The sequence below is a fragment of the Hemicordylus capensis genome, chromosome 2, assembly GCF_027244095.1.
Source record: "Hemicordylus capensis ecotype Gifberg chromosome 2, rHemCap1.1.pri, whole genome shotgun sequence".
NCBI lineage: Eukaryota > Metazoa > Chordata > Lepidosauria > Squamata > Cordylidae > Hemicordylus > Hemicordylus capensis.
This window is the reverse complement of record NC_069658.1, coordinates 187,895,606-187,916,862: the sequence shown is the minus strand read 5'-3', so window position 1 is coordinate 187,916,862 and position 21,257 is coordinate 187,895,606. Positions and strand designations below refer to the sequence as shown.

General features: G+C 45.0%; 1 protein-coding gene across 1 annotated transcript in view; it reads left to right on the top strand.

Annotated features, from left to right (window-relative positions):
* LOC128343723 (homeobox protein prophet of Pit-1-like) overlaps positions 1-20,194 on the top strand; it is a 53,776-nt gene extending 33,582 nt beyond the window's left edge. The window contains exons 3-4 of the mRNA XM_053293159.1: positions 18,042-18,289; positions 19,633-20,194. Coding sequence (XP_053149134.1) covers positions 18,042-18,289; positions 19,633-19,992 — 608 coding nt within the window. The 3' untranslated portion in view covers positions 19,993-20,194. The remainder of the gene's footprint in view (positions 1-18,041; positions 18,290-19,632) is intronic.
* Positions 20,195-21,257: the final 1,063 nt, after the last annotated feature.

The window sequence follows — 21,257 nt, the reverse complement described above, 5'->3', positions numbered from 1 at the left end:
TGAAGTCACCCTATGACATCACAGCCCATGACTACCAGTGGAGACCAGGCCAAGTTGTCCCATTATAGTGATCACACAGAGACTGTGCCCACCAGTCTGGCTTCCCTGGATTGCTGAAGTGTAGAATACAGCTGTAATTGGATGCCTCCCCCCACCAAAAAAAAAAAAAGAGAGAGAGCAGGCAATCACACCTAACTCCAAGTGACTTTGAACTGGCAGAGGCTGTTGATGTCCATTAGAAACAGCGATGGCTGGGCCCATTGCGGATATGTAAGAAGTTCGGGGTAAGAAGAAAGACTGAAATCCTTTTTGAATTTTGGTTTCTTCTTGAGAAGAATCTTACAATACTCTTTGAATATGTTATCCTGTTTGTTCACCTGTTCTTGCAGGCTTTTAATTAGATTTTTAAAAAATAATTTGTTTTAATAATGGTTTTATGCGATTGTTTTTATTGTGTTTTGTGGACTTTAATCTGTGACTTTTTATATTGTTTATATTGTATTAAATTTTGTGCACCGCCTTGAGATGTACATATATCAGGCAGTATGTACACCACTTAGAGATGTACATATACATACCAGGCGGTATACAAATATGATAAATAAATTTCAATTTCTCCTTGAGAAGAAGTCTGAAATATTATAATTTCTGCAGATTTCAAATTCCCAGCCCTAATGTGGGGCTCCTCTGCAGCCCTATTCAGACACCATGTTTATATGCCTCCAGGTGCCTGTACACATGTACATGTTTTTGTGTGAATGACTATACATATGTTCATTTTAAAAGGGAGCTTGGGTCTCGGCAAATGCAGGGTAGAGATGGAAAGTACCCTATTGTACATGCATTGAGCATAACTTGTGAATAACTGTACATGCATGCAGATCTATATATACATTCACTGTACAAATATCATCTGTGTGACGAATATAATATGTTAATGGGGTCTGTATTATGCCCACAACACAAATGGGATCTCACCCACATGACAGAGCTGTAAATAAGGAGATATCCCTAAGGAAGTGGTGACCAGAAATTGGATTGGGGGGAAGTTTCAAAAACAGGTCAAGAACTGACAAAAACATCTGGAAAAATGAGCATTAATGTATACAAATTTTTCAAACAAATGTTGGAAATGTGGACAATGCAGGGGCATATCTAGGGTAGGGCAGGCAGGGCACGTGCCCCGGGCGCTATTTGAAGTGGGCGCCATTTTGTAAAATTAAAAAAAATAGCTTCCTAAAACAAAATGGCCACCATGCATGCTCAATTGGCCTCTGTGAAGCCCTAGGTCATACCAGGCCTTGCAGAGGCCATTTGAGCATGCGCGGTGGCCATTTTGTTTTCAGTGGCCTTTTTTTTAAAGATTATTTTTAAAAATGGCCACCGTACATGCTCAAATGGTACCTGGGAGGCCCTAGAGGCCAGCAGGGTGAGGGGGAACCTTTGCAAATCCCCCCACAGCCTTTAGGAAGCCCTCCCAAGGGACACTGCACACATATTCACATTGGCACTATGTACAGAGAATCAGGGCTTGTGAATACTGAGCTGACGCTTATGACCTAGGATTGTATTAATTTGCTCTTACTTTGCTTCTTGTGATAAGTGAGTTAAATGTGATGTCTTGATAATATGGCTATTAATGGTGAGTTTGTCTTTGACTCAGTGTGAAATCCTTAATATTAAGGCCCACAGGGAGTTTCTTGCTCACTTTCTCTGTCTTTCTGAAATACTAGAATATTAGAATACTGTCTTTCTGAAATACTAGAATATATTCCAAGCAGTGACACAGTTTACTCTGCATATCCTTTAATTATTTACAGAGTATCTGGGAAAAGTCAAATTCTCCATTGATTTTTAAAACTTGTATAATGGTGATGCTACAATGCATAGCAGAGAATTAGACAGACACTTCTGTTTAGTTTTCCAAGTACACCTCCACATAGTATTTGGGTATTTCATGAGCCCCAGCATACTGAAATTTGTAGTTTTCCAGCATTTTTTGGTCTGGCTACATCCACTGCTAAATAGTTTTTGAAATATTAAAAGATTAACGAGCCTGACTTGTATTTTTCAGCTGATATTATGGTAAAGTTATCTGAAAGATGGGTGTCAGATGCTTGGACGGGGGGGGGGGCGCAATTTCAGTGTTTGCCCTAGGCGCTATTTTCCCTAGATACGCCTCTGGGACAATGTGAAGGAACTTTTTTTTCATATGTGGTGGTCATGCGGGAAGGCAAAGGCTTTTTGGGATATGATATATAATGAGTTAAAGAACATTTTTTAAATGACATTTCCTAAGAGGCCAGAATCCTTCCTGCTGGGACTAACTCAAGGAGAGTTCTCCAGAAGAAATTTAACATTTTTAATGTATGTAACCACAGCGGCAAGAATCGTATAAGCGCAGAAATGGAAAGACAATAAAATGCCCTCAAAAGAAGACTGGTTGATAAAAATTTGGGAATATGCTGAGATGGCAAAGCTTACAGCACTTATAAGGGAAGGTTTTAAAGAAGGTTTCAAAGAAGATTGGGAACTATTTTTCTAATATGGACCTTTCAGCAGGGTTTGAAATATAGCAATATAACAGCAGGTTGGGTTGGGTAAAATTGAGTAGCAGTGTGAAGTATCTATGTTTTGAATTATTATAGCAATGGTTTATAGGTATAGTTAACGTGAACCGTGCAGACAGGTAAGCAGGAAGTCAATATTTACTTAATTGTAAAGCTATTGTAAAAGCTAATAAATACTTTAAAATGGGGGGGGGGGGAGAATTGACCAAAACATGCTCAAAGGAAGCCGAATAAGCCACACTAGCTTGCTTTACCACTTTATAGGGGCAGCATCACCTAGGGAAGTAAGTGGACTGGCATCTCCCCTGCCCCATAGATTATATGTGGTTCTTCCTCATGAGAGGAGCACCTATGTCTCTGGCTGATGGCTGACCCACTAGTTCTGCATACTGTTATAAACAGTCATACAGGCCTAGGAACTGCGGTCTAAAGGTACACACCATCCCTTTGCTTTAACAAGGATGATCGTATGACCTGCACTGATAACAGCGCTAGTTATTGCAAAGTCTACACATTTTAATATAACAAATGCTCTTCACGGGTGTTTTTGCAAATTCATTTTGCATGTAACCAAGAAAGAACCTTTAAACAGTTTTGGAAATCTACACACACACACACAGCCCTCCCCGCCACTGATCTGAAGACTGAAATGGCACCCCAGCTCCACCCTTATCTTATTGACAAGGTAGAAGGAGGAGGCTAGCAGTCAGGACTCCTGGGTTCTTCTCCCACCTGTGAGAGGGAACTGGAGCCCTTCAATTAGACTGACTCATTGAATTCAGATCTGGAGTTAAGGCTTAACTATGATTTGTAAAAGCTTATTGACATGGAGTGCAATGGGAGGGCTTAGAGGTGCTTCTTTGCTGCCATCTGCCATCCCAAAATATACCTAATGCCATGTCCTGAAGGCACAATCTCCCCTTTACATGTCCCATTCTCAATTGGCCATAATGAGAAAGACTGCCCATCAGGACCCAGAGGAATTCTTAGCAATCACAGGGGCCTAATCGCATTAACCACAAATCGAAGCATAATCAGCACAACAGCCCAGTCAATTGATCATTTAAGGCCCCTCTACTGACTGCTTTTAATTGCCCAGAAGCTGGAAGTGGATAGGGTTGCGGCTGTAAAAAGTGTAAGCTTTGCACTGCTGATTCAGACCAAGGTCCATCAAGTCCTGCGTTCTGCCTCCAACAACAGCCAGCCAAATGTTTCTGGATGCTTTTCAGCAGGGCACAGAGATATACTGCTTCTGAACGTGGAGGTTCCACTGGCTAATAGCTGATAGTTATTTCATCATGGCTAATAGCTGTTGATAGACCTATCCTCCTCCTCCTACTGCTACTACTTATATGATTTATAAGTAGCATATAAATATACTACAGATATTTATATGCTACTTTTACATAGAAAAATTCTAAAACCATTTAAGGTAGCACCCATCGCCACATCAACCTACTCTCTGCTAGCTTCATGGGCGTTAACACTGAGATCATTATCACAATCAAAAAACTGTTCTGCCCAGATTTGGGAGCCATGTGTGCTCCATTTTTCGGTTGTGTGGAAGCAAGGTAAGAGGAAAACCTGGGTAGCTTTTCCTGCAACCTTGCTTCCACACAATCACTTCTACCCAGGTTTTCCACTTACCTTGCTTCCACATAACCAAAAGCTGGGAGCTCAGACAGCACCCAAACCCAGGTAGAACACAGTTTTTCATTGTGTGAATGACCTTACTGGGTTCTAGGAGAGCAACAGAGAGACAGAGACAGACAGATGAATGTGCCTCTATCCACTTTCTACTTTGCCACAGTGGCTGAGAGGCTTCCTGGATCCTCCACCAGACAGAAGTCACATCTAGAAGAGTTAGAGCCAAGTGGGGTTAGAACTCTTCTGAAGCCTGCAGTACACCACACTCCTCTCCTGCAGCCTTCTGCACTATGGTCAGGTCTAGGGTTGCCAGCCTCCAGGATGGGCCTGGATTCTCCAAGAATCGACATCCAGATGATTATGGGAAACAATCCTGAAGATTCCAATGCTTTGATATTGTGAGAAAATGTGGGGAGGAAATCTTGGGGGGTGGGGGGAAAGAGCTTCTGTCAGAATTGGGAACCCTCATCCATGGCCAATGCTTCTGTCCTCCTTGGCACCCTTTCTGTTCCTAAAAGCTGCCACCTGCCTGCCAGCCAGCCAGCCTGGAACCTTATAGCATCAACATGGCCTAAGAGAATGGGGCCACTCTGCACAAGTGATGAGCAGTAGCAAGCCAGAATGCTGGGCTAGCTACGGAATCTCCCTTACCTGCCAGACCTGTTTGCTGCTGCCTGGTCCCTTTGTCCCCCTGGATTTGCTCTTAAGCTCTGCAATTGTATCGCCAAGTCAAAGCTTCAGCAGGAAAAGCTCTACACAATGATAAGCAGTGTCCTGGTGTGATCCCCTGTGTTGGGACCGGATGGGGTGGGGGCTGCAAGTCTGAGAACTGAGGGGCACACAGAGGGCCATGGGGGCTGCCGAGGCTGCGTGAGTCAGACCCAAAGGGTAGTCTGAGGCAGAGAGAGTGACGAGGGCCTCTCCCTAGGATGGTTGGGTCTTGCTGTCTCAAGGGATTTGCCTTGACAATAGAGAGCCATGATTGCTGGAACCTTATCCCGGGAGACAAGGTCTGGGCCGCCACCCACAGAGGGCCTCTGGAGAAACCAAGGCAATATGCTCGCCAAGCCATTGGCATGCCTCAGGACTAGCTCACACCCATCAAAATTGCAAAACAGTAACAAGCAAGCACCCTGTAGCAGGTACATGGACACAATACAAAAACGACCACAAAGGCATGCAACTGCACACCACTTCACCCACAACATTATGTACCTCAACACAACACATACACAGGAGGGCATCTGCACACACTATCGTCTGCATCCAGAAGAGAGCTTTAACACAGCTCTGCCGGTCTTGGCAGCCAAGAGACAACAACGCAGAGTTCCAGCACCCTTCCACCACCCCAGACTCCTTTGTCTTGTCTGGCTCCCCCTGATCGGACCCTCCCTCCTGTTGGCCATCTTCACCAATGGAGGGTGTGTGCTCTAGGCTGGAGGGTGGGAGGTGACTGGCAAATCTCTCTCTCACACACACACACGTACACACACACACACACACACACACACACACACACAGAGGTTGACGTCAGAACTGGCTTAAAAGTTTTGGGGAAAGCACAGTACGAATCAAGGGAGATGGAGAGCGGACGAGCAAGCAAGAGGAAGAATGTGGGGTTCACTGACACCTATGCGGAGACCGTCAGCTCCACAGCTGGTGAGTTGGAGAGCCCTGATCTAACAGAGGCACTGCGAGGACATCTGGAAAGAAAAAAGGCTGGGTAGGAAGGGGCAGCTGGGGTGAGGAAAAGGTCATCCAATGTGGCAAACAGCTGGTGAGAAGACACTGTAGCACAAGGGCTTTCAAGGCTGGGAAAACTGGAACCAGCACATCAGTGATCTGTTCCCAGCTGTGGGAGGGACATGGAGACTAGTGGATAGAGGTCCATCAAAGCCTCCTGGAACTGATATAAGACTTTTTTGGAGGGACTTGTTTTTAACAGCCAGGGTTAAGCAGGTATGGAGCAATTTGTTTATTCATTTATAGTTACATTTATATACTGCCTTTCATTAAAAAAATAATCCCAAGGTGGTTCCCAACATATTAAAACAATATAAATCTATTAAAAAATTTTTAAAAATGCAGTGCAACTATTAAATACAAATATTAAAAATAGAAATCAACTAGGAAATTAAAAAGGCACCCAATAAAACAACAAAAGCAGTACACAAATGCAGCATCAGCAGAAACCTCTCATTCTGCATCTGACATATACATTTAATTGGTTAGGTACACTTTGCGGCTGTTTTTTCAGCATAGCATTATTTATTTTTAAAATACAAATAAAATTAGAAAAAATGCACATTGTAAAATATAGCTACAACTAATAATGGGGAAATGCTCAGTGGGTAGCCTCCAGCCTAAATTATTCCTGAGTAGTCCTATTGAAATTAAGTCATCCTGTAGAGTAACTCTTGGGTGTTACTGCTGAGAAACTTCGTTTGGGTCTTGCTCACTTATTTTAGGTTATAGAAATTGTATATAGTAGATGAAAATATAGGACTCAAATACATATTTCCCTCCTTTAAATGGTTTTTTAAAACACATTGAACCTTGGGAACCCGCCAGATGGACAGACAAGAAGTATCCTTAGGTTGTGTATCTAGTCTTGTTATCTAGTCTTCCCTTCCCAATACTTTTTCAAGCCTAGCACTGACTCTGGTGCTCTTGTGAACCAAATTCCACGAATCCACCAGCAGGTGGTGCCTCCTGCATCTTTTCATCCACAGTTCCCTGCTTCCCTGTAAATCACACATTTACAATGGGGAACTAAATCTATAAAGCCAGCTTCACTAACCCTCAGGGGTTTTTAAGGAACTGCTGAAGACTCATCTCTTTAGAGAGCGGTTAATGATATTTTATCTGCAACATATCTCTAGTGGATTTTAACTTTTTCACTTCTAGTTTTAAATGTGGTTCAGCCAAGGCTTGCTTTTAGTTAAATTTATTAATTTTCTATTGTTTTATAGTGTATCTTGTTTTATTGATTTTGTGAGCCATCCTGAGCAGTACTGTACAGGAGGGGCTGGGTATAATTTTTTTTTAAAAAAATGGCCCCTTGCTAATTGGCTGTTGGCAGTGGCCATTGCTGATGTCTCTCTTCTATTTCTTTTTAGATTGTGAGTTCACTTGGAATAGGGAGCCATCTTCTGTTCCTTTTGCTGTGTATGTAGATTGCTTTGAAAGAGCTAGAGAAAGCCAGGAACCAAGATGATGATGATGATGATTTGGAATATTTATATACTGCTTTTCAGCAACACCAAAGGGGTTCACAAAGCAGTGCTTTGTGGATCTTTTTATGCTGTTGTTGAAAAGCTGTATATAAATATTCTAAATCAATTAATCATCATCATCATCTTGGTTCCTGGCTTTCCCTAGCTATGGGAGAGGAGGGATGCCTAAGCAGTTAGTCAGGACTCCTGGGTTCGGTCTGTGGTTCTGACTGTGGCTTTGGTCAGGCATTATTTTAAGAAGGAATAGCTTGCCAGTTTCCACAACATCAGGAAACTTGTTAGAGGAAAGGGAGAAATTACATGGAGGAGAGAGACCCAGTTATGGAGGATAGGTCTGTCAGTGGCTATTGGTTATGATATATGTGGAACTTCCAAGTTCAGAGGCAGTGTACCTACAAATGCCTGTTACTGGAGAGCAGTGGTGGGAAAGGACTATTGCCTTCAAGCCCTGCTTGTCGGTTTCCCAGAAGCATCTGGTTGGCCACTGTGATAAGCAGGAAGCTGGAACTTTTGATCCAACAGGGCTTTGCTTACGTTGTTAGGATACTGTTGAGTACTGGGAGATTGATTGACCAGGAGCATTTTCAGATAACAGTCTTTACCGCAAGTTTACTACAAGGCTTTACAGTGAGTTCGAAGTTGCCCAAAAAACCAACGCAAAAAGTGGATTTTTTTTACCCTGGATATAAATTGGGCTACACTCTTAATGTGCAAGGAAAGACCCAAATCATGTGTGAAGTGCTCCCCAATAGCTCACAGGGACTTTGGGGTAAATCTGGCCAATATGTGAATGTACCCCCTCAGTTCCGGAGGAGATGCAAGCTAAAAGTCCTGTGTGAAAAATGCCCAGGCTCAGGGGACTTGTACACTCTTAATGTGCAAGGAAAGACCCAAATCATGTGTGAAGTGCTCCCCGATAGCTCGCAGGGACTTTGGGGTAAATCTGGCCAATATGTGAGTGTACCCCCTCAATTCCGGAGGAGATGCAAGCTAAATGACCTTTGTGAAAAACGCCCAGGCTCAAGGGACTTGTATGCTTCTGGGGCAAGAAGCCCAGAAGTGTACATCCCTAAACACCAGGATGCACACACATTAATGAGAAAACTGTTTGGCTCAGATCCGGGGGCTCAAGTTCCCCCCACCCCACCCCCACCCCCTGCGGTCTGGTTAATTAGTTTTCAGGTGGGCCCATTGTGCTCCCCTTGCTCTCACGATCTCAGGTTCTCCCAGGGAGAGGGGGCCGGAGCATCATGTTCCCCACAGTTAATCCAGAGGATTGCAAGAGGGAGTTGAAAGGGGAGGGAAAAAATAGTGTTGCCATCATAGCATTTCCATTATTGGTATGGGAGAAAAGGTCCACGTGCTTCACTGCCAGCTGCTGCTGCTAAAAGGAACAGAACACTCTGGCAAGGCAGGAGAACCTTTCTGAAGAGGAGACAGTTGTTATGATGGGAGAAATTTTATGGCTGCTAGCACAGTATTCAATCCCAGGTGGCTCTAAGCAGTCTAAGGTCAGCAGGCAATTGCCACGGCGGGAAGATCAGGGCTGGCTCAAGCTATTTCGCTGCCCTGAGCAAGGATGTGTTCTGTACGGCCCTCACACTGCATCTTGTAGGTCTTGGTGCGGTCAGTGGATGGGAGACACATGTGTGGCACCTTTGGGGATGGGGCCGCAGCTTAGTGGTATTGCATCTTGCTTTGAATGCAGAAGGTCCCAAGTTCAGTTCATGGCCTCTCCAGGTAAACTGCTGCCTGAAGCCTTGGAGAGCTGCTGCCAGTCAGTGAGTGCGCACAATACTGAGCTAGATGGACCAATGGAACATAGGAACATAGGAAACTGCCATATACTGAGTCAGACCATTGGTCTATCTAGCTCAGTATTGTCTTCACAGACTGACAGCGGCTTCTCCAAGGTTGCAGGCAGGAATCTCTCTCAGCCCTATCTTGGAGAAGCCAGGGAGGGAACTTGAAACCTTCTGTTCTTCCCAGAGTGGCTTCATCCCCTGAGGGGGAATATCTTGCAGTGCTCACACATCAAGTTTCCCATTCATATGCAACCAGGGCAGACCCTGCCTAGCTATGGGGACAAGTCATGCTTGCTACCACAAGACCAGCTCTCCTCTCCCATGGTCTGACTATAAGGCAGCTTCCTAGGTTAGGCTGTGGCAATTATGCTCCCTCCCACTTCAACAGTTTTCCCAGTTGGAGAGCAGACCCCCAGAGGAGGAGCGTAGCTACAAGTGAACAGGAGGGGGGCCACAAATGTCCTTGGGCCCCTGAGGGAGGAGGAGCCTCTGGCTATGTAACAGCTTGCTTTTTGCTCTTCCCCTCACATCTCTCTGAAGAAGGTGGGGAGGGCAGAGGCCTATCTTCCAGGGATATAGCAAGGTTGGCCCCACTCCAGCCTTCTTCCTGTGGGCCAAACTACACGGGGCATGCAAACATACATAACAGAACCCCAATGACCTTTTTGAACAAAATGAAATGGAAAGCAGCTTCAGAGAGGGGTGGTTGTGAGCCGAAGAGAGGTGCTTAGCCCTTTCCCACTTGCTGCTTCTAAGTTCCAAAAAGACTCCACTCCACAGTTGCTTTCCTCCCACCGTCCCTTCCACAGAATTCCAAATGCATCTTTGCCCACAAATGGCTTCAGAGCAGAAAAACAGCCAGTGGAGAAAGGGTTGTGCATCCCTTTCCCCCTCCCCACCACCACTTCCAGCTCCCTCCTCCCAAAGTTGCTCTTCATTTTATACAAATAAAATTGCCACTGGGGTTTTGTTACATGAGTTTGCATGCCATATATCTGGAGAGCTTCGTCTCCAGTTGCTTGTCTGGTGGCTATATGGGGATGGGCCTTTTCTGTTGCTGCCCCAAGACTGTGGAAAAGGCTCCCTGCTGAAATATGAGCCTCCCAGGCGCAGACTGGCCCACAGGGCATATTCCTGGTGCGTCCCACCCATGGGGGGCCCCCTGCGCCCCACCACACTCGGGAGCAGTGAATACTCCCACCCTTAAGTACCCCTTCTGCTCAAAACCTGGCACCCTCCCCACATACATTCCACCGCCCTCTCAGTGCCCCCAGTCCGGCCCTGGAGCCTCCCCATCTAACTGGGCAAAGAGGCACCTTTTACCGTGGCGATTCTCTTTATTTAGCAGGGGGAGAGTAACTGGCCTTATCCACCCCCAACACAGTACCTCCAGTGACTGTTGCTGGTGTCTATTGTGTGGGGTTTTTTTTAGCGTGTGAGCCCTTTGGGGACAGGAAGCCATCTTATTTATTTATTATTTCTCTGTGTAAACCGCCCTAAGCCATTTTTGAAAGGGTGGTATAGAAAGCAAATTCTTCTTCTTCATCATCATCATCATCATCATCATCATCATCATCTATGACAACTTTTAAAAGCACTTGAAAACTTATCTCTTCACCCAAGTTTTAAAATCTGACTGTGGTTTTAAATTGTTTGAAGGTTTTTATTTTCTGTGTTTTATTTTATGTTGCTGTAAACTGCCCAGAGATGAAAGTTTAGGGCGGTGTACAAAGCTGATAGATAAATAAAATAAATAAATAAACATAATAAGATCCTAAGTGGACAAACGCCATTTAGGAGATTATGGGAGGGTTGGGCACAGCTGACCCACCACCTCGGGTCCTGTGGTCCCAGGGGTAAGGGTGGCAGTTGTTTTCTCCCCTCTCCAGAATACTCCATTAGCCCAGCACCTTGTGAATTCTGCTGCCCCATACAGCCTCCTACAATACTGCTTCATGCATTGGACTGACCCTGCAAAATATAAACATCATTCTACGCTGATTTTGAAGCACGTTTGCTCACACATTATTCCTGTTCCTACGCAAAAGGTTAATATCTATAAATCGTTTCTGGAATATGCACAGGATCCAAGAGCAGTTGGGTAGTTCTTGTGTCTTATTCCTTCCAGCAGTTTTAGAACCGGGAGTGGTTTGTGGAAGCAAGCCTGTGCAGTGGAAACAGAGCTTGGGAGGCAGCAGCAAACCTGTTTGGGATAGTTGGCAGGGCATCAGATTTAAAAAAATAATAATACACAAGTTAACAAATGCAAATGGCTGCTTTCAAGTGTGGCATTTTACACAGCCTTCATTAACAAAACAGGATCTGAATTGCACAGTTCTATCAATTTGTTTTACATTTTTTGTTTGTGTTCTACTTTGTAGCAGGGACGGGTTTTTAGTTGATTTTTCATGCATTGTCAGCAAATTGTCAGCAGATGGCACTAAGAAATAGTGCAATTTCCCTTAAATGGATCCTGAGGAAAATCTGTCAAAATTTGAATTCATGTTAGAATAAATTGCCATCTGGAAATCCCCTGGGCTTTACAGTCAAATCCTAGCCATGATTACTAAGAAGTTCGTCTTATTGATTTCACTGGGACTTACATCCAAGTAAATAGGTTTAGGATTTCATACACATGGAAAAATTAACACAGTAACCTGCTTGGTTCTAGATAAATGCAACCATAGGAAAGCCAATGTGTAGTGGATACAGATTTGAACTAGGGAAATCTGGGATTTGAACCAGGGAAATCTCGGATCAAACTCATATTCAGCTACTAATCTCACTGGGTGGTTTTAGGCTGGTCGCTGCCTCTCAATCTCACGTATCTCGTAGGGTTGTTGTGAGGATAAAATGTGGGGAAACAACCCTCCGTACACGCAAAACCTTTTGGAGGAAGAGTGGAATAAAAATGAAATGAATTAATTAATGAATTAATTAATGAGGCTATTCATACAAGCGTGCAAAACCAGGCTAAGGGAGCCCAGCCCGGTTTCACACGCTCGTGTGAACCACCGGGAGAGCGCCCAATCCTGTTGGCTACATGGCAGCAAACCCACCTAATTAGCCACCTAGTTAGGTGCTAATTAGCCACCGAGTTAGCGAGCACTCCTTTAACTTCAATTTTTAAAATCATGTGTCTGTGGTGGGCACTTGCAGCAGGCACACTTGGCAGGGAAAAGGAGGGATCCCCACCAATTGTGCAGTGCATTATTGGGGCTCCGAGGGGGCGGGGTGACACACAACAGTGCATCCCGGCATCCTGGCCCTGGGAGCTGTCCTGGAAGCCGCGGCTTGTCTGGGTGGGCGTGCCGCCTGCCCAGAGAAGGAGAGGAGATCATCTGCAGATAAGGTAAGTTAAACCCACCTTCCCCGCAATCTGCCCTGGAGCTCTTCTCACTGATTGTGAGAAAAGCTCTAGCGTGCATGTTCCTTCTGCAGTTTGTTCAGGACAAAAAGAGACATAAACATGTAATACACCTCCGTTCAGCTATTACAGTTTATTGGAAAGAAGTAATCTTAGAAATTAATAATATCACAGGGTACAAGTTGTCATATGAACTGAAAATAATACTTTTTGGATACGTAAGAGAGGATGTATTAAAGGATGATTTAGAACAGGCCTGCACAACATATGGCCTGCGGCTGTATGCTGCCCATAAGGCCTTTTTTCTTGGCCCGTGGACCCATTCCGCTTGCCCCCCCCACCCCGCCTCCTTCCTGACCCAAACCTCAGTGTATTAATATTTTAAATATTCTTTAGATTTCAGCTCCCAGAGCAACAGGCTCGCGATGATCTCTCCACTGCGCAGGCGCGCCTCGCAGTTGAGAAGAGACGCGGGACCGAACAGCCGGCCCTGCGTCGCTCTGGGAGCTGCCACCGCTGCCACCGGTGGTGGGGAGAGAAGGACTACCCCTGGTTCACCCCTGGGCAGCCATCCCTCAGCTGTGCAGTGGCAAAAATTTAAAAGCCTGTAAGTTTGGCAGGATGGGGTGGCTCCTCTCATAAAGCTTGCACCCTCTCTCTCTCTCTCTTCCTCCCCACTCCTTCTCTCAAGCCAAGCCTCCTGCCCCATCCTGTCTTTCCCCCTCTCCCTTCTGATCAAAGTGTAATCTTCTTATCCAAAATTATGAGAAAAACTTACAAGTGCTCCATGTTAACTGTGATGATTTGGCAGAGGTGGAAAGGAAGAACAATACATTTTATTATGTATATGTATTTTGCACAGACTGTGTTGTATTTAGTTTATTAGAATGAATTTTAATTCAATTTATTTTATATTAATTTAGATTAATCTTGACCTGCCAGAACTACAAACGTTAAATTTTGATTAAATTCATTTTAATTAATTTCACTTTAATTTGATTTAATTAGTTGACTAATATTGTTACTTTAATAATCAGCACCCTAAAAATCGACCTCGGCCCCCATGAGCCAAGTCACAGTCGGTTCTGGCCCACCAAGTCATTTGAGTTGTGCACACCTGATTTAGAACATGTTACTCACCTTCTGGTGATAGCTAGACTTTGTATCACACAAGCATGAAAAAAAACAACTGCATCAACTAAAATGAACTGGCTTCATCAGATTCAGGAAGTTATATTTTTGATTAAGGTATCTTATTATAAAAATGCCAAAGATAATGATAAAAAGTAAAGTGTGCCGTCAAGTCGATTTTGACTCCTGGCACCCACAGAGCCCTGTGGTTTTCTTTGGTAGAATACAGGCATGGGCATAACTGGGGAGGGGCAGCCAGGGCACATGCCCTAGGTGCCACTGAGGGGGGGCGCCACGCCAGTGCCTGCCACCCCCACCCCATTGCCCACCTGCCCAGCCCCAGGGCCCCTCAGCCACTTGCCCTCCTGCTTGCCTTGCCCTCCAGCCTAGGATCGGACCTGCCTGCAAACTGTGACACAGCTCCTTCTCTCCCTGCCTCTCAGCTGATCGGCGGGTGGGCAGGGCTTCCAGAGAGGCCTCCACTCAAGCCTCCCTGAAGCCTGAACTCGAGTAGGCCGGCAGGCCCCAAGCAAGCAAGGAAGGAGGCAGGCTGAGTTCTCTGCAGCAGACCTTCTGCCCAGGCCAGCCAGCCCACCCCAGCCTTTGCCAGATAGATTGTGAATTCCTTTTTGTGGTTACCCGCCCCCCATATATAGGGTTTTACTTGCCATAGGGCTTTGATATGGGGGGTGGGGGGAGAGACTGAGAAGTCTCTGAATATTTAATTTAAAACAGATTGGAAAATTTGCTGGCTTTGAAAACAAAAAGTATCTAAAAAGGCCTATAAGTGGCTTGTTTCATGGCAGAAAATTACAAAAACTTCTGGAATAAACAATATTATATTTATTTATTCATGTATTTATTCACTCATTCATTCATTTAAAAATGCACTTATATTCAAGTTGTTTTGCAACCCAGAAGGTCTGAGTGAGAACTGTGAAGCATGTGTTGTGCTTTTATTTATTTATTTTATTTTTCTCGTGCTTGAACTGCTCCCCAATAACTTGCAGGGACTTCAGGGCAAACCTGGCCAAGATGTGAATGCTGCACCTCCATTCCAGAGGAGATGTGTGTTAAAGGGCTTTAAAAGCCCCATGTGAAAAACCTCCTGGAATCAAACTTTACTGAATTTGTTCAGAATTCTGAGAAAACATACATAGGCTCACACTCCATGGTTGAAAGTCTCCTTTGCTAATCTGCAGTGAGGGGGCCATTTTAACAATTAGTGTTTCTATTGTGTTCTAGGCATTAAAAGTAGCACAATTATATAGTACTCAATGTATATCACTATATATTGTGAAGTGTGCATGTGTGTATTCAGTGAAATGTATTTCCAGGCAGCTACTTATTTTGAAATATCAGACTTAAATCCTTGGGGGCCTGGGATGTGTGGAGGCCCTGGACTTTGAGGGGCTGGGGGCCCATTTTAAAATCTCGTCTCTGGGCCCATTCCAACCTTGCTATGCCCCTGGAGGAATAGATACATATGTATTGATCACTATACATGGGTTTCTGTGCAACACCTGCACAGAAGAAACTTCCATGTAGAAAATGTGTCTCTTGTAAACTGACCCTGAATTTTCCATCCATGACTGGGATATCTGAGAGTTAGAGTCAATAATAAAAGAACAGCACACTGCTTGTGACAGGAAGGGGCAAATTACAATGATTTCTTAGTCGGGCAGGGGCTTGTTTTGGCCCTGGCAGAACTTGGCTGTCTGCTCCTGTTGCAAATTCCTCTGTCTAGTGTGGCAAACTAATGTATCCTCCTCCCTCCTGGCACCAATGTAAGCACTAGTATGGTGAATACACATATACCCATCATGAGCCAAGTCCAAGGCTGGCAGGAATCATTCACTGGTTTATAAGCTCCCACCCACCACCTTCTTCTTCCCCTGTTTTGCTAGTGGCTATTTGGGCAAGTGATCCTCTAGGACAAAGTCATGTTTTTAAAAAGCATGAGATGAGACAGAGAAAATGACACTTGGAATCCTCACATAACTCCTGACTGTTGTTCTAAGTCTTTAACAGAGATGGCTCATGTTTTCAGGTTTTGATCAACAACCATGTCTAGATGGTACAGTGTTCCTTTTAACAGGGATTTCCAGATATTGTTGACTACAAGTCCCATCATCCTAGGGGCGCAATTTCAGCACTTGCCCTAGGTGCTATTTTCCCTAGATACGTCCCTGAATACAGAAGGGGTTTACCATTACCATCTCCCACGCAGTATGAGATGATGCCTTTCAGCATCTTCCTATATCGCTGCTGCCCAATGATATAATACACAAATTTGTAAACAAGTGGGTTCTCTTTATTAATTACTAGAATAATAATGTTTATAAGCAGATCTACCCTTATATGCTGTTATCTGTGATTTAAAGAATGTTTTGCTTTTTCATTCTTTCCTGAAGACTTACAAGATCCATTTTTTCTTATGACCTTAGTAAAGATTGTGATAAGCTTTTTCCAAAACCTCTTTAGCGCACAAGTAAAATAAAACATAAAACAGATTTTAAAGGTAGCAAACGTTTCAATGCTATACAGTGGTAGCTGAAACGTGCACTTAAATACAATAACTCAACATCATGACTCAGCAAAACTGACAGTAATTAGCCAATCCTGTTATAGTGTCAACTAGTTCTGTTACAAAATCCCCAATGTCTCATAAGCAGAGGGAGAGAGTAAAAATTCCCACCCTCACATAACAGGAAGGCAGAGTAATAATGGTAGGGAAAGAGTAGAAATTCACATCCTCACGCAGTATCACTAATATTGTTATATAAAATAAAATGGGGGGAAACATAACACATCCATAGCCAGACAGAACAAAGATTCAGATTGAAAAGCACCATATAACTATAGGCACAGACTCTTATGAATTGACACAGAGAACAGCATCCAAGGAAATCCAGATTTTATTGCTGTTTTAAAAAGCACACTGCTGGTCCTTATGGCTCTGAAGATAGTTTTGGCTGTATGTAGACAACATCTGGTGAAAACTCACAAGGTAAGAGAGAGTAAATAGATTTTCCAGGGGTCTGAATCCAGGGGCAAGAATTCAATGACATGCATGATGACACCAAAAAGCAGAAACAGCATATGTATGCACAGTTTGTTAATTTACATGATTTGCACAGATTGTAGAATTTGACCTTTCTCAGGGCCAAACCATTTTTTTTAACACACCAGAGCACCTGATGTAACGGTGTTATTACAATTGTAAGTTTAATATGGATACAACCATATGTGTACGAACGGCTCGTGCAGCCGCTACAGCCACGCATGGCCTTTTGAACAGTGAGCACCGTGCCCGGAAAGCGGTGGGATGGCGGAGGGGCAGGTAAGGTCCTGCTTACCTGCTTTTCTAAAGGAACCACCCCCCACCCCTCTGAACCAGTTCAAATGGCAGAGAAGATTACTTCTAAATCGTGGTGCTCTAAGAGGGGCCCTCATAATACAAGGACGGAGGAGAAAGGGAAGGAAACAGAGGGAGGATAGAAAATTAAGCTAAGGGGAAAGGGCTTGTAATGGTTAGGCCTGAGGGTAACCACTGGTAGAGATGACAGAAACCGCAAAGGCTTGACCATAGGAACATAGGAAGCTGCAATAAACTGAGTCAGACCATTGGTCTATCTAGCTCAGTATTGTCTTCACAGACTGGCAGCGGCTTCTCCAAAGTTGCAGGCAGGAGTCTCTCTTAGCCCTATCTTGGAGAAGCCAGGGAGGGAACTTGGAGCCTTCTGCTCTTCCCAGAGTGACTCCATCCCCTGAGGGGAATATCTTACAGTGCTCACCAGGGGCGTAACTACCATTAGGCAAGGGGAGGCAGTCGTCTTGGGGCCCCACTGCCTCGAGGGCCTCCCCAGAGGCACATCACATGATTCCCCACCTGCCCATGTTGCACCCCCTATGAATTATGTTGAGTCTCTTGGAGAATGGCAGGAGCAGAGAGTAAAAAAACTAGATTCAATGTGAACTGGATATTCACCGTATTCATAATGGGGATGTGAGTGTGAGTGCACTATATATTGTGAAGTGTGTTTGTGTGTGTATAGGGGCCCATTTTAAAATCTTGTCTCTGGGCCCCCTCCAACCTTGCTACGCCCCTGGTGCTCACACGTGTAGTCTCCCATTCATATGCAACCAGGGCGGACCCTGCTTAGCTAAGGGGACAAATCATGCTTGTTACTACGAGACCAGCTCTCCTCTCCTAGAGGAGACCATAGGTGAGCTGTGAGTCAGAAACCGAGAGGAGTCAGTGGGTCCTCTTATTTCCTTTCAGATGTTGAGGTTTCCCTCTACAGGAAGCTCCCTATTGTACCTGGACTGGCTGGGTGTTCACTGCTCTCACCCACTGCTTCCTCCTCCCTGCATACGGCCGCCACCCCGACCCGTCGACGTCACCGGACGACCTTCAGTCAAGACCAGCTAGACCAGCTGGAGGCAGCCTTTGCCAAAAACCACTACCCTGATATCTACTGCCGGGAGGAGCTGGCCAGGGCTACCAAACTCAATGAGGCTCGCATCCAGGTACCTGTTCTGTACTACAGGGGTACAAAGAATCTGACTGATGATGCCACACTGGATATATATTTTTTTAAATGACCTGCAAAAAGACATCTCAAAAGTGGGTAACTAAAGCATGTAAATGTCCTGTCTCTTTATGGGACAAAAAAAATGTTTGCTTTTTCACCAAATTTAGAAACTAATAATTTCCTTTGATATTTTGAATTCCTAGTGAATTGATTTTCTAGCAATAATAAATATGTTATTCCCTGCATTAATGTGCTCACGTACCTGAAGTTCTGCACCTCCCTATAGTTTTTCATAAACTTGTTACAGACTATACCTCTTGCATTTCATAGCTATTTGGCATCACTGTTTACAATTTGTTTTAATCTCTATACCCACATGTATGTATACATCTGCCAACTGCTTCAAAAAATATGTTAGTCTTTAAGATTCTAACAAGATTCTGCTGTTTCCACTTCAATGAACTAATAAGGCTACCCCTCTGGAAGTTGTTACCTTTTCTTAAATGCTCAGGTGTGCTACAAGTTGCTGATCAAAGTAGATTTTGCTGTTATACAAAAAGCTGAGATACTCCTTAGATGTTCAAAAGGCTAAAAGGAAAGCCTCTTTGGAATGATGACACCCAATAACTACAATGTTTCTAATTAATTTCTGCACCACTTCCTTTCATGGGGTGTGTACACGATTCCTCTTTCCCCCCGATATATTTAATCAGAATATAATTTATCCCAAATGCACTTGTCAAGCCTAACACAGAATATCCACTCCTGGCAGACATTTACCTCCTGCAGATGTCCCAGCCCATCTGCTGATGCACATAGAGGCTGAATGAGGAAAATCATGCAAAGTGGACTCATTTAAATTAAAAGGACAAGTTAGATAATGCTGAACTTCTTTCAGATCCAATGGGACTACTTTGAGTAATTTTCCTCATCCTTTATTTTATTAGTTATTTTTTACATTTCTACATTCATCATGTCAGTCACTATTAGTTATCCCATAATGCCAAGATGGCCAACTCCTATATTTTCAGGGGCAGCTCTGGTCTGCTGTGTAACTACTGCCATAGGGATCTCTTACCCTGGGAATAGAATTCACAGTTAGGGATGTGCCCAAACCAGTTCAGCACCTGTGTAGGGAAGCAGCACTGCAGCCACATGCAGCCTTTTGAACAGTGAGCACCATGCCCGGAAAAGCAGTGGGGTGGCAGAGGAGCAGGTAAGATTCTGTTTACCTGCTTTTTAAAGGAACTGACTCATGCCCCGCCCGCGGCTGCACGAGCCATTTACGCACATCTCTATTCACAAGATACATTTTCTCTGTTCTTGTTGTCTCAACAGGTTTGGTTCCAGAACCGCCGTGCAAAGCAGCGAAAGCAAGAACGAGCTCTGCTGAAACCAGGCACATCTGGTGTCCTCTCCATCTGTCCCATGCCCTCGCCCCCACCACGACAGTACCAATACCCCCCCACTCTCGGGTCACACCATCACCTGTCTCGCTTCCCGGCTACCTACACTCTGCCACCCCCACCTCCCTCTGCTGCCTCTGCCCCATTTTCCTGTCCTGCCTCCCACCACCATCAGGCTTCCCGCACTCACGAAGACTGGTACAGCCCACTACGCACCATGGCTTCTCCCACAGCTGCTCCACCACCTTCCATGATCTCACTGAGTCTCGAACCTAGCACCCACTGGAACTAAGTTTTTTTTGGGGGGGTTGTCTGCAGGGGATGGGCAGGGTCCAGCAAAACACTTCAGAGGGTGTGGGAGATGGTCATAAAGACACTCAGAGATGTACTCCATTGTGTTGTTTATTTTGTCCACAGTGGCTTCCATTGCACAGGGACATTACACATGCTTGACTCTATAAACTGTAACCCCTTCTGGGGCAAGGGCACCAAGGAAAAACTCCATAGTAATACCCACAGGTAACACAGCCTTCTTTGGAAAAAGTACTAGTGTGGAGATAGACACGGGCGTAACTAGGTTGGAGTGGGCCCTGAGACAAGATTCTTAAATGCCCCCCCCCCGCTTACCTCTACTTCCTCTGGCCGGATGTCTCTGCTAACTATCCCAACTAGTTGCAAGGTACAGAGAACACGAAAGCAGAACCAACTAATACAACAGATTTGTGATGGCGTATTGATACCAATTGCTGTTTGAATCACAATTATCTCCCCCGCTCCATTAACAAGCCTTAAATGGTGTTTGCGCGTGGGTACAATTTCACACGTGCCCATCCTGGTTATTGGATTCTCTCCTTCCCTCCCGCCGCTGTGCAGGATTTAGAATGGGTATAGAAAGAATTCTGCCTGAAGAAAGAATGCACGTTCTTTGTAGTCGTGTGTATCTTCCTCCTCCTCCAACCCGCCGCCACCGTTAGCTAATTTTCTCCTCCCCCCTCCCAGTTTTCAGGCCCCAAAAGTTGCAGGAGTTTGATGTTGACTGAGATACTAAAATGGGGGAGTGTTGCTTTAAGGAGAAATCTTGTGTGTATTCATTGAAGGAAAGGGAGGAGGACCGCACATTCCGAGAAAAGGGGAAGGCTGGAGAGGCGGGCTACGGGCTTCACGTGACTGGTTGGCTGGCTGAGGGTTGTGCAAACAAGGCTGGGCTTCCCCTCCGCACGGAATTTGGCGCGGCTACTGCTGCAGCCTCTTCGCCTAGCGCGCACCGCGCAGTATCAACAAAGCGGTCGCAGAAGGCAGGAGAAGGAAGTTCGCTTTGTTACAAGCTAGAGAGCAGAGAGGCTCAGCCTTGGAATGCAGGGAAAGCAGCCGCAAAGCGCTCCACCCCTCTCCCCGGGAGAGAAAAATGCCAGACAAGCCATAGCCCGCCGAAGAGGAAGCCACCTTCCGTGCTTCTCCCTGGGCTTGGGCGGGGGCGTCTCTCTTGTGCACGCTCCTGTCCTTTGATTTCGAAAACCTGCCATGAGCTTTCCAGGGCTGCCTCCTCGGAGGCGGAAG